Source organism: Odontomachus brunneus, unplaced genomic scaffold, assembly GCF_010583005.1.
Source record: "Odontomachus brunneus isolate Ranch 3 - 2012 unplaced genomic scaffold, Obru_v1 Obru_scaffold_088, whole genome shotgun sequence".
NCBI classification, from domain to species: domain Eukaryota; kingdom Metazoa; phylum Arthropoda; class Insecta; order Hymenoptera; family Formicidae; genus Odontomachus; species Odontomachus brunneus.
In genome coordinates, this window is record NW_022639538.1 from 1,356,624 (window position 1) to 1,370,840 (window position 14,217).

Here is a 14,217-nt window from a genome sequence, read left to right on the forward strand (position 1 = left end):
ATGGAGCTCGATCACCATAACCTTCTTCAAGTAATCGATGAACTTCTGCTACACTTTTTTTCAAATCAAAATAGTGCAAAAGCACATGTCGAAAAAACACTTTATCGCGTTCCATTTTTCACAAAGCAAAAGAAATTGTTGTTTAGGAAAATAATTGTGTATGCTGACTGAATGTTATCGAGAAATGTCGAAATTAATCACAAACTACCTGTTTCGTTAGTAATGACTACTAGAACTGTTTGTATTGCCATCTAACATTTGCGGGCGGAAACTAAGTTAAGGTCCTAATATTTAGCGCAGGTCATTAGATATAGGATTACAGTAAAGAAAGTTACTTTTAAAAAGTAACGAGCTACAATTTTCGTTACTTTTGTTTGACCTGGTTTCCAGGTGATAACCAAATTATCAATTCAACAGTATCTATTATATGAATTATTAATATGAATGAACTTTCTATGAATTACTAATTCATTGCGCGATATACGTGATTTTGCGGTGCGACATGAACCCTCAAAGGATGTTAATAATAGCAAATTATATTAACCAATAATGGTCACAATAATTTAACGATAGTAACAATAGTAAGCTAAATATATTATATAACATTATTAACAAATATTACTGTGGATATTGTAATAAACTGACATTTAACTTACCATTATATTTACTCAATGACACAATATAGACCAATAAGAGCCAAAGCACGGATATTATAGTGCTATAATAGTTCTAGATTAAAAATATATGTCATTAATTCATAAAAGTCTAAACGTTTCAGACTATTCGGACCCTTCTTAATAGCATAAATACAAAAATACAAAAATCAATCGTTTAGATTGGAAAGAAAATCGAAATGAAAGAATCAGGAAAACATGTCAACTAATCCAAATAAAACAAATTTTAAGTATGTTCAACAAAATGATTTTCTTTCCAATCCAAGCTATTTATGCTATTGAGGGTACGAATAGGGTTGAAACGCCTAGATTTTTATGACTAGATAACATATTTAAAATATAGAACTATCCTAGCACTATAATATCCGTGCTTTGGCTTTTATTACTTGCATTATTGATTGGATATCAGTGAAGCCTTTGTCTCTTTTTTATACATTTTTTATATTATATTTACGGCATGTAGGTATGCAGGGCTACCCTCTACGCGCAGCGGAACCGCGCAGCATACCGTTAAACAATTCTCTCCTACCTGAGTATCTTCGTATGCTCGGATACACTACTGCTCTTGTGGGGAAATGGCACATCGGTTATCACACGAATAATCATATACCCACGCGTCGTGGTTTCGACAGCTTCCTCGGCTATTATTCCGGCTACATCGAATATTTCACTCACAAACTTATCGAGAGCGTAAGTTTGACTCAGCCGACTATTAGACGGGCCAGCGAATAAGCAGATGTTACTAATAATTAAGCCTGATTAAGCTTGATTTACAATGCTCTTTTGCTTTCTGTTTTTTTTTGTTCCCTATCTTTTAAAGTTTAATTCTCTTAATGCTTAAGGTTACCTCGAAGAGAGAAAAAGGAAAAGAAACAAAAAGCCAAAATCACTCGTAAATCAAGCTCGACAGAGCTATTAATGACATAAAAGGCGTGTTTGCTGAAACATCATGAGAGAATCATTGTGTGATTTCATTGCGCACCTAACGCATATTGTTGCAGGGGCAATCAGGCTACGATATTCATCGTTTGATCGGCAACAATCATAAAATCGAGTATCGTTACGACTACATGACTGACATCATCACCGCGGAGGCGGAGAGTATCATTTTGTCGCATAATACCTTGAAACCGATGTACCTGCAATTGTCGCATCTCGCGCCTCATTCAAGCACTGCTAAAGATCTCTTGGAAGTACGTAGTTGGAAGGAAACGAACGACACTTTCGGTTACATCAAGGATATAAACAGAAGAAAGTATGCAAGTGCGTAGAGTCGCGCTCCTTCGATCGCCCATTATCCATAGATTGCCTCGATATGTCGTTTGCACCAAGGTCCGTAGATTGGTAACAGTGCGAAGGGAAGGTCTTCCTATTAGAGGCCTTAGCGGCCATATAATGCGTTTTATATGTGTGTCGGGAGATGCTTGAATATATACACACATACACAAATGCATGGCTAAAAAATGACCGCTAATAGGAAGACTTCCCTTCACACTGTTACCAATCCACGGACCTTGGTTTGCACGAGCAACTTTATCTCGTAAATCGCGATAACGAGAATTCATATGAGATACAAAAGATTTACATTTTAGGTGTCGTCACCACATTGGACGAGTCGGTCGGTCGAGTGGTCGACGCTCTGAAGCGGGCAGAAATGTTGGACAACTCGATCATCATCTTTCTGAGCGACAACGGTGCGCAAACCGTGGGAGAAGTACATAGGAATTACGGATCGAATTATCCATTACGCGGGGTAATTACAGATTCTCGCAACCGCTAGTGCAGTAGTCTTACTTAGGCGCGCGCGCTTTCGCTACTTTCGCTACTTTTGACAAGTGAAATGAGAAGTGGAAAAACAGCGTGAGGTATAAAAACAGCGCAGCGTGATAATATCGCGAAAGTTCGCACAAGAATTGCTACTTTTATAATGAGCGCTCTAAGCGAATTAATCGCCTTCTCGTAATGACACGTTTCAGTTGAAGTCAAGCTTTTTCGATGGCGCCGTTCGAAGTGCGGCCTGCATCTATTCACCCCTGATCGAATCCAGGTCGAGAATATCCACGCAATTGATTCACATTAGCGATTGGCTACCGACCCTGTATTCCGCAGCCGGCGGTGATCCGAGTGATCTAGAAGGACTCGATGGTGTCGATCAATGGTCCGCGATCAAACACGCGGGCAACAGCAAGCGGCAATCCTTACTCATCAACATCGACGAGCAGATTGATAGCGAGGCAGCGTTGGTAGGACAATACAAACTTGTCACAGGTACCTACACATCGTGTAGCTTGCTTGTTTTACAAAAAAGTTAGGGTAAGTCACACAATTACTGACATTCTTCGGAATCATTGATACTTTAGAAAAACCTGGTTTTTAGTGCGATCAGCACTGCAGCCAACTGTAATTCCTGCAGGTATTCTATAATTTCAAAAGAAATCACAACTGAAATTATGAATTGATGCCGTTGGTCGCAAGAAAAATCAGGTTTCTCCAAAGTGTTAAAGACTGAGGGAGATGCTAATAATCATATGGTTTTTATATCCTACTTCTATAAAATATTTGATTTTTTATCTTTCTCGTTGAATTTTATACTCGTGTGCCGAGTTTAAATAAAATGTTCGGAGCTAAAGGAACGAATCGCGCAGACATTACATGTGAACGCGAGAAGCACACTGTAAGTTTCTTATTTTGTCTTGACAGACAGGTCTATATTTTCCGAGTATTATGGCTACACCGGTAACGACCCGTCGTATCCCAAGTACAATGAGACGCAAGTATTAACGTCACCGGCCGCATCCGCTATCGCCAGTATTTCGCCGAAGTTAAACGCTGATAAACTCAAGCAGTTGCGAAAAGAAGGCATGGTGATTTGCCAGAATGACAAGTTCTCGAATTGCATGAATCGCACTTGTCTGTTCGACATCTACGAGGATCCTTGCGAAATTACAGACCTGTCATCGAAGTATCCCGAGGTGAGGGCCTTTCATTTAAAGTACAACACTCGCGATGAGATAAAAAAGAAAACAATATAATAGCAATACGTATACACAATATAATCTATAATAAGTAGAAAGAGAAAAGAACATAACATATAATATTAACTATTATAAAAATTAATTCGATGCTAAAGGAAAAGAAGAATAGTGAGGGAAAAGAAAAGTTTTGAATACAAAGGGAATCGAACATTTATACCGCGTGAATGATTTGTCTGAAGTATCTGTCGAGTACAGAAGTCGGAGTGTGCAGAAACTGGCGCCATCAGCGAGATCCTGAGGACTTGTGAAAGGAAACATCGGTAAAGTCGATCGAGCTCAATTTAGCGAGGAATTACAGTGCCGATTAAAAACGAAGCGTTGCGCGTTAGTGCTTTATGATTGTTGCAACACTGAAATTTTTTCTTTAAAAGTTAACTACAATTCTTACAATAAATGTTATTATCGATGTGGCAATCACGAAACAATTAAAAATGCTGTTCCTTTAAATATATATATTCTACGATACTGAAGAAAAGTTTCCGTTTTAACGATACATTTTATACAGAGTGTCCGGTAATTCATAGAGGAGTCGCAGTGTACAGGATTAGGTCAAATTGAAAAAATTTCTCTATCATTTTGCAAACAATCATGTAAAATTCTAAGTTATTAATCAAAGAAAATTCGTGAATGATTACATGTCATACGGTAGATAAACTGTGATGGCGACGTATGCCGCTGTATGCTTGTAAATTAAATCAAACTGAATAAAAAAGTCCTTCATTATTTTCCAAATGACCGCGTACATGTTTAGTTATTAATTAAAAAAGTTTGGTACACACTTTTGCGCGTTAATGCATCAATCTTTTTTAATTAGTAATTAAATATCTACTAATAGCTATTTGGAAAATGATAGAGAGAAGACTTTTTTGTTCAGTTTGATTTAATATACAAGCATACAGCGGCATACGTCGCCAACACAGTTCATCTACTGTATGACGTATAATTATTGATGAATCTTTTTGGATTCATAATTCAAAATTTTACGTGATTGTTCGCAAAAGAGGAATTTTTTGTTCAGTTTAATCTAATCTACCGCAGCTCCTCTGTGAGTTACGGGACACCCTGTATACGAGTACTTTGCGAAAAGGGAGTAAGACGAGAGAAAAAGTGACATGTACGAGCTGTTGCGTGAACGTCGTCTCTCATACGACATAAACGGAATGGAAATGATGGTGAAGGTGCTTTAAGCGAATGTCGTTAAATTTGCAGGTCGTGAAGAGATTGAGTACGTTCATCGACAGCTATAAATTGGTCATGATGAAGCAGACGAACATGCCCGTCGATCCTACCGGCTTCCCACACAATTTTAATGACACTTGGATGCCGTGGCTACCGGAGGGAGATCTGCCGGCGAAGTGTATTTTGCCAAGTTGCGTAATGACGAAGCAGTAGAGTGCCGATTATATCCCGAGAATATAAGCATGTAAGTAAACGTGTTTACGCTGTGCAAATGTGATAGTAAAAAGTCTCGAAAAACTCGAGTTGAAATATTGGTCCCAATTTTAGATGCAGATAGAATATGTTTATATGATAATCACAAATCTATATATATATGTAAAATTTATGTATAAAATAGAATGTCTTCCTGTGTCTGTTCTCTTAAACTCTTTGATCGATCTCTATAAATATATAAATATATAATACATATATATTATCTCTATAAGTATATATTCGTAGATACGAATTGATCGGAAAAAAATCACATGTCAATTAACATGATGTCGCTGAGAGTTCGATTAAGTATTTCAAAGGTCAGCGAAATTATATTTTGCGTAAAATGTAATGTAAATGTAATGCTTGATTACAAAAACGTATATGACGCATGAAATTACGAAACCAACCGGCGATAACAAGCTTACTATCTTTTATCAAGCGCTAACTGTTGTCATCGTTGAATATTGTGTAATCATAATAATCAAAACATATACATCTTCGTCATATATATCTTTGTGTCATATATTTTTTTGAGTGTTTATTATGATTCAAGTCGACAAAAAATATACTACAGACTTCGTGTATTGATACGTTATTTATCGCTCTTATTGCGTTACTTTTATTTCTATTGAACTTTAGTAATGTATGAAATCTAAATTTAAATTTATGTTGGTAAACGTCATTATTGATGTTTGATATATCCAATTGTTATTTTTATTTTCACAGCTTTTTTTGTTATTAACTCTTTGAATTGTAGAGGAGAGTCTGGGACATTCTATATATAAAATCATCTTTTTAGGATATAATATCCGTTTATCTCACATTGTTTATCTCAATCTCTATTTGCATCTGAGTAAGTTAGGTAATCATTATAATACATTGCTGAAATTAAAGATAAAGATCAAATATAGGTAAAAGATTGAAATAACTTTAAGATTCTTCATTGATAATGTAGAACCAACATTTTGACTCAATAATTCGCTCTCCGAATATTCTGTCATCCGAATAATCGAGTTCGAAAATCGAAACTGATGTAATTTCGTTTAGTTCCGATTTCGACATTACGAATTCCGCGAAGATCGTTTCCAATCTTCATCCTCGTGTGATAGAAGCGCGACAAACGACGCAAGACCCGTCTCTTTATTAGCAGAATGGCTAGTGTCGAGTCCCGTAGGGGGCGGATAAAGGGTGGCAAAAACTTTATCGTTGGAGGGACAAAACTCTTCTTTTCGCCGAGGTTATTGTATAGAGATTATGCAGATACGGAACGCGGTCGTCGCCCGGAGAAGGTTGATATCTATTTAATAGCCGAGATCGTATTAATTAATCGTGTCCCATGCAAATAGACAATTTTGCAACGTCGGTGAACGCGAATTTGCAGTCGCGAGCCTCCGGCTAGCCCGTCCGCGTGAGCTCCCATTCCATTTCTATTTGTCGACTGTTTATGTGTAAAAGTTACCCTCACCCAAATAAAATAGTGGACGACTAAGGCCTGAGCACAAAGATTGTCGCAATCGTTTACGACGAGTTTAAGTCGGTGTCGGAAGTCAACGCACAAGGATTGACGTAGACACATGCTGTATCAAATATGATTAGACGACACAACTGATGTAGCATACGTCTACATCAATCCTAGTGCGTTGACTTCCGACACCGACTTATGTCTACGACACTGTCGGAAACGATTGCGACAATCTTTGTGCTCAAGCCCTAAGGAAGGACCATCACTCGATATGTAACTGACGCAACTGTTGCTGAAGAACAACGTCAAAACGATGTTGCACAATTTCCTGAGACGGGCGACTTTGTGTCAAGGAAAATAAATGTTATGCACGATCGAGCGTTTCATTGTTCGTTTTTAACGACTCCACCGATCGACGGACCATTTGTTCTCCTTTCTCGAGGTAGACGTGTAAAACGCGGTCTGCAAGATACGGAAATTTAACGGAGGCGCGAGACAAAAGGCCGTGACCGATATCGAGCGTTACACTCTGTCTCACCTCCCGAATCTCTTACAATTTTCAACGAGGCATAAGGATCGGGCCGGGAGGACAGCACCTAATTAATTTTACGCGTTCGCAAGAGTTATTGCGGGACACGTGGCGAAGTAAGGCGGGGAGGAGGAGGGAAGAGGATAGCCCTAAGAGTTGGAGTCCGCGCAACCCTTCACTTAGCGCACGGTCCATTTCTCATCTGGCGTTTAATATTTCGAACGGCCATCCCTTTTAAAACGTTCTTTACTACCGCTTCTCAGGGATACCGCGGCGGTCCGCGGGACGCGGGACGCAGGCTCTAAATTCTAATCTAGAGCCAACGGCTGGCTCGCGTGTTCTTCCCTCCGCTTCTTTTATATCCCCGAGGCATGGCTTTACGGCTCATTTAGCAATTCGCTTATTTGCGGGCAAGAAGTCGGCGCGTACGCGTACGCGGCTTTACGCTTTGTTTGTGCGTAATCACGAGAGGGGGATGGATGCTCGACGACAAGGAGCGACGGCGAGAGGAGCAGTAAGAAGAAGCGAAAGAGGGAACTGGAGAGCGAGTGACGGAGGGAGGACGAGCGGTGGAAGTGGTTGGAGAGATACCTTCGTTCTCTCTACGATCGCAGGGGACGGGGTTTGGAGTTTAAGTCGCTTTTAATAGCGAAGCAGCTGTCGCCGTATCTGCTTGCCTCTTTTTTATGGTCGATGTCTTCTTCTTCGGCGAATAATGCCGGGAAATAATCTGAAACGAAGGAGCCTCTACCTCTCTCTTTCCCTCTCGCTCTTGCTTGCTCTCTCTCTCGGTCTTCCTTGTACGGCGAACTTTTCCGCCAATAAAGCGCTTCTAACCCGTTTATTTCTGGTACCGACGCCGCGCCAGGATCCTTCGTCCTTATTAACTCATTATGTACCAGTCTGATCGCGTGCGTGTCTGACCGTTTTTACCGGGATTGCGCGTGGTTTTATTAGAAAAAATTCAAGTTGTTTGTCTTCTTTGCGTTTTCGCGACGTCCACTATATAGTTTCATTTGGAATTTTAAAACGACCAACTGTAGAAGTATACAACGCGTTATACATTCGAGTGCGCGTTCTTATGAACTATTTTGACTATGAAAAATGCGAACATCCGCAAAGTCAGCTACTAATCGCGCGAATTTATCGAAAGATCAGTATGAATCTCTTTCTATTTTAACATGAAAAGACTGATATCAAAAAAAAAAAACAAATACACACCGACTTTTCTCGTACCAAATTAGCTCCGATAAATGCACTCGATATTCCTACTGAGAAACGGAACAGTCTCGCCCGCAGGGGGATGCAGTTTGTAGAAGTAAAATCGGAAAAAACACAGAGAGAGAGGGAGTGAGAGAGTGAAAGAAAGTGACAGAGAGAGGTTATTCGATATCGCGAGAGGATAATTGGACAAATAATATTAATAACGGTAAACAGCGGCGTGAAATTTACGGCGCGTATAACGCGAGATTCTTGCGGATCCGGGCGCGCGTTGCGTTCACTCGTCCACGGTTCTTAAATTAATGAGGTATAAACGTATTGCGCAAAGCGCGAGTGTTAGTTAAAGTAATGCTGCCATTCGTTGCCGCACCGGTAACGTATAAACAAAGATATTCTTACTTTTGTTCCGCGCGCGACTATTGCGGTATTCTCGCGCACATTGGCGCGCGTTGTTAGCCCGCGGCGAGAAATCCGCCGTTTCTCGGAATACTTTTGCAATATCGCCGAGAATAATTGCTCGGTGCATTTGCGCACTGCACGTTTCCGAGGCTTGCGAAAGCGCGCCAACACCTGCCTTTGGATTTTTCAGTTATTCCTACCAAACGCGGCTCGGTCACGCGTCTCTCGGTGCTCATTATTCGATTTTACACGTTAGAGTAGCCGGAGAGATATTCGCAACGGTATTAAATCGGTGGTGTCATACTTAACTACAAATAAAATATAATATGCGTTATTTTTATAATTAAGTATTACTATAATATGATTTTAATATGATTATTATAATATGATAATTAAATATTACTATAATATGATTTTTTATTGAGGTAAAATTACCAATTCTATGTAAAATTATCAATTTTTCCGGACACGCAGCTTATTTTGGACTTTCTTGTAATTTTAGTCCTTAAATAGAAATATTTAAACTTTTAATATAGAATATATATGTATATATACAATATGTGCATATTTTTTTTTATGTTGAAAGCTTAAACATTCGTAGTTAAAACCAAACAAAAAGAATATTTAAGCAGAATTAGATATGTGTCCGGTTATTGGTACTTTTACCTTATGCTACTTTTTAGTTTAACCTTATTATTTTATTTTTCAAATATAAAAATAAACTCAGCATAAAATATGTATATACACATATTCCATGTTGAAAATTTAAATATTTGTATTTGGAGATTGAAATAATAAAAATGTTCAAGATTGGATACGTGTCCTTGAATTGGTATTTTTACCTTGTACCACTTTTTGGTTTTGTCTTATTGTTTTGGTCTTCAAATATAGAAATAAACTTTCAGCACACGGAAAGAAAGGTTTGGTTGAATTAACCAAATATCTGGTCGAATATGAACGATCCAGAAATTCCGATTGAAGTAACCCGAATTCTGTTTAAGTTAACAAGACTTTGGTTAACTTAAACAGAATTCGAATTATTTCAACCGGAATTTCTGGGTCGTTCAGATTCGACCAAATATCGGTTAATTCAACCAAATCTTTTTTTCCGTGCATGAAACATATATATGTATATATATTCTATGTTCTTAAACATTTTTAAATTGAAAATTGAAATATTTAAAGGCCAAAACAGTTAAGAACGTCTAGGATAGATACGTGTCTTATAATTAGTACTTTTGTGTCACTTAACTTTTTTTTGATCTTGTCTTCTTTACTAAAAAGTTCCACACACACACACACACACACATAGAGGTACACATACTTCTTTTACTTTATCGATCGAAGTAATAAGGCCACTTTACATTATTCAGTCGCGCTAACGTTGATATTCTTTATTGGAGGCTGATACCCATTACCGAAGTACCCGCGAACCGATCTTTTTTACGCGGCGCACGGCATTTTCAGGGTTACCGCTGCGGGCGAAGCCGCTCGTCGGATACCGTGTGCGAGGGCCAGAGGGTGGATAAGTCCGAGCCGAAACTTAACGACGTAATGAACGTCTGACGGAGGATTATTTATCGACGGCAGCGGAGCAACGGAAGGGCCGACGCGCGGCCAAGGAGAGCGGGAGGGAAGACGGACGATCGGCATCGTGGACAAAATTGGCACGATAATTAGCGCGGGGCAAGGGGTCCGCGACTTCTTTTAATTGAAGTGTACAACACGAAATTTGCTTTCGCTAATTGCGCCGGATGATTTGTCGGCGCGGGATAATAGGCGTGCGCATTAGGAACGGAAACTCGTACCTCGTGGAACAGAACGGAATAAGCGCACCGGATTATCGATTCTTATGTATTCATAACGAGCCGTGAGTTATAGTTATAAAATGAGTCGTTCAATTAATGTACCCGGAATACAAGTCGAGAAACCACGCGGCGAGTCTAACTTTAAGACAAAGAACTGCTGAGTCGGGTTTCACATGAAACGACTACTGTAATTTTCGTGTGAATGAAATTCAGTAGAGGAATGTTTGGAGCTTGAAAAGGCTGTATCGAGGAAATTACGTCTCGGAGTGAAGTATAATCAAGTTGAATGGAGCAGAGAAAGAGAGATTTAATAGAAGGATTCTCGCTTTACGCAGAGGGACTCGAGGTCGATACTCGTTCGAACTCGATCAAGCGAGATGGCACCAATCTTTAAATGGTGAAGGCAGGGATAAATTGTTTTGGCTCCGCCCTGTAGTAAAACAAATGATCACAAAGATACCGCCTGCTCGTTAAAGTCATTCCTGCGAAGGTGGTCTCGCTCTTTCTCTCTCTTTCTCTCTCTCTCTCTCTCTCTCTCTCTTTATCTCTTTTTTCCATCCTTTTCTTTTAGGATATTTCTCGTTACGCGAGGTGTATAATTTTCGATAGAACCGAACGCACTAGAAAAACGTAGCGCGTCGACAACTAATTAGTGAACGAGAAATAAATAAGTCACGTCGGCTACTTAGCCGGAAAGTAAAGGGAGTGAACGGCCAGGCTCCGCTTGGTCACATCAATAAGGTCACACGAGACTTTCACATGAATAACGTTTTGAACTAACAAAAAAACAGTTGCATGTCAAATTTTAGTTACCTTGTGATTCTTACACCTTCCTGGTAGCAACAGGATTTCTTGACAACAAATTCGAAAGCAATTCTCTCTAAGCACGTGTTTGTTTAGAATATTGTTCATCTAATACTTGTTTCATATAAGTTACTCAGATCTTTATTCAGAAGTAGGTTCAAGTTCTTTTTCACTTTATTTATGATATATGTGATATTTATATGTAATCATGAGTCAACTAAAAAACTCTTATCTAATTCCGTATTCAAATCTGAGTATCTCATTTGAGATGAATTACAAATGATAACTACTAACAGGTCTATATTAATAGTTATTTGAAATTTGTCTCAAGTGAGATAGCCAGATTTGAGTTGAAAGTTCGATGCGAATTTTTCAATTGAATCGCGCAATTACAAATATAATATCACATATACGATTCAAATGAAAAACTCATATCTGACTTTAAAGTCAAATCTGAGCGTCTTGCTTGAGACAAGTCTTAAGTAATATAGGCCTTAAACTCATGTCAATATTAATATAATCGTTACTTAAAACTTACCTCGAGTGAAATAGATTCGAATTTAGAATTAGATTTGAGTTTTGTACTTAAATCAATACAACCAAAATTACATTTGTAATCGATTTAACTGAGAAACTTGAATCCAATTCTAAATTCAAATTTGAATTTAGATTCAGAATTATAATTGATTAGATTTAGAATTAGAATAGATTGAGATTGAAATTTAGATCGAATTCTCAACGCGAGAAAAGTTTCAAATAACGGCCATTAACAAGAAACTACATTAATAGAGTCTCAGATTTTAATTCAGATTTTTATTTCAGAATTAGATTCAAGTTTTTCACATAGTTAAATTATATGATCTGTATTAATAGTCGTTATATAAAATTTCATTCAAATAAGATATTCAGATTTGAGTTTAGAGTTATATGAGAGTTTCTCAATTGAATTGCGATTACAGATATGATGTTACATGTATCACAAGTTCGTATTAATAGTCGAAACTTGCCTCAAGTGAGACACTCAGATTTGAATTTATAGTCAGATATGAGTTTTTTAGTTGAATCACGACTGCAAGTATAATGTCACATATATCATGTAATTAAAATAAAAAAACTTTTACCTAACTCTAGATTCAGATTTGAATATTTTATGTAGGACAAATTTTAAATAACGCCTATTAATTTAGGCCATATAATTCAACTGTGTGAAAAATTTGGATCTAATCCTGAATAAGAATATGAGTATTTCATGTGAGACGAGCTTCAAGTAATGACTATTATTACAGACTTTAGTTCCTGATATTCCTGATAGTTTATCAAGTATCGTATTTGCGTGAGATTCGCTAACGGTCAAGATTAGTTATGTCGCGAGAGGAATGTTGGCAAATTTCCATCTTTTAAAATTCAGGCTTCGAATACTTGTTAGACGAGGGGGCGTTTTGAAGAAGCGATTCCCCAATTCTTTCGAGCGACATAGATTCTCGGTTCTGGGAGCGAGAGGGTTAACGGCAACGATCGCTCCTCTTCTTCTTCGCTCGCGACGGCGACCGGCATCCCCGTGTCGATCAGCGTGGCTCCTCGTTCATCGAGGCAGGAGGAGGCCAAGTAGGAGGCGAAGTAGGAGGAAGTGAAGTAGTAGGAGGACTCCACCACCACCGTCGGCTGGCAAATCCTGCGGGACTGCTCCAACGGACACCTGTAAGCACGCAGACTCCCTGCAGCGGCGGACGCACGGTGCCACGGGCTGTGGAGTCCGCCGAAATCGCCGCACAGATCCTGAAGGATCTCCTCGCGTGGCCGTGTCGAGCCGCTTCTCCTTCTCCGCTTCGCGGATTACCGCGCGAGTGCCCCTCCGAGTGCCTGGTGCGCGTGTCCAATTTTTCAGGCCGGTTCGCGAAAGAGAGCCCCGTCCGCGATTCGACCGCGCAGGAATTCGAGGACTCGGCCTCCGAAGAAATCCCGAGGACGCTCTCCCTCGCCGGATCAACGGAGTGCCGCCGAGAAATTCTTCAAGACGTCGACGCGTTTCCGCGCACAGTTTTCCCCGAAAATCTCGCGGAAAATTGTCGATTCCATCGCGGAGTCGCGAATATCCGTCGATCGCCGCGGCGTTCTTCGCGCGTAATCGCTGACGAAGTGTGTCTCGCCTCTCCGTTCCCACGACTACGGAGAAGCCAATTTTCACGGCGATTCTCAACGGCGAACCTATTCCTGCCGGCGTGCTGATACCGCTTCATGTCGAATTCGAGATCTCGTTTGCGGCCTCGATCGTCAATGCACGCGTCGCGGTAATTTAAATTCGCGCGATCGCGCGTGAGCTCGGGGGGCTTCTCCTTGACGTTCGCCAAGTCAGGGTGCGCTTCGACAGATTGGCGGGCTTCGTGCATTTTACGCTTTCAATCGTTAGTAATTCGATTCGCAGTCTAATGAGAAAGCCATGTCGATAGGGGGATTCAGTTTCCGGCGAGAGAATCACGCGAGACACCTCTGTGATGCGGCGCATTATCTGAAAAACTGATTCGCGTCTCTTTATTGATTCGTTCCGATCGCGCGAAAGTGACAATTCACGAGAATATCCTAGTAAAGCAGACTCAATCGATGATTGAACATAGCGTTAAAATATACGTAACGATACCAATCGTTGTGCACGCCTAGGACGTCGCATAGAGGACAAACAGAGACGCTCTTCACACGTCGGGATAAAGATATTAAAAGACATTAAAAGATATTAAAGATAGATACGCGTAAGGATAAAAATATTGTAGCTTGTCCGAAAGCTTCGCTTTCTTCATGAACGAGAGGAAAACTCAGCGACTCTCAAGGTAGAACGATGAACGCGACGAAGAGGTCC

General features: G+C 39.7%; 1 protein-coding gene across 4 annotated transcripts in view; it reads left to right on the forward strand.

The window, feature by feature from the left end:
- Positions 1-14,167, forward strand: part of LOC116848077 (arylsulfatase B-like) — a 16,543-nt gene extending 2,376 nt beyond the window's left edge. For 2 of the 4 annotated variants that reach the window (XM_032823840.1, XM_032823841.1), the window contains 6 exons: positions 1,138-1,364; positions 1,676-1,937; positions 2,267-2,427; positions 2,651-2,942; positions 3,375-3,646; positions 4,919-5,727. In XM_032823840.1, coding sequence (XP_032679731.1) covers positions 1,138-1,364; positions 1,676-1,937; positions 2,267-2,427; positions 2,651-2,942; positions 3,375-3,646; positions 4,919-5,101 — 1,397 coding nt within the window. In that variant the 3' untranslated portion in view covers positions 5,102-5,727. Of the gene's footprint in view, positions 1-1,137; positions 1,365-1,675; positions 1,938-2,266; positions 2,428-2,650; positions 2,943-3,374; positions 3,647-3,804; positions 3,970-4,918; positions 5,728-10,221; positions 13,065-14,021 lie in introns of those variants that run through there. The other 2 variants (XR_004378899.1, XR_004378900.1) reach the window with 2 other exon arrangements.
- Positions 14,168-14,217: the final 50 nt, after the last annotated feature.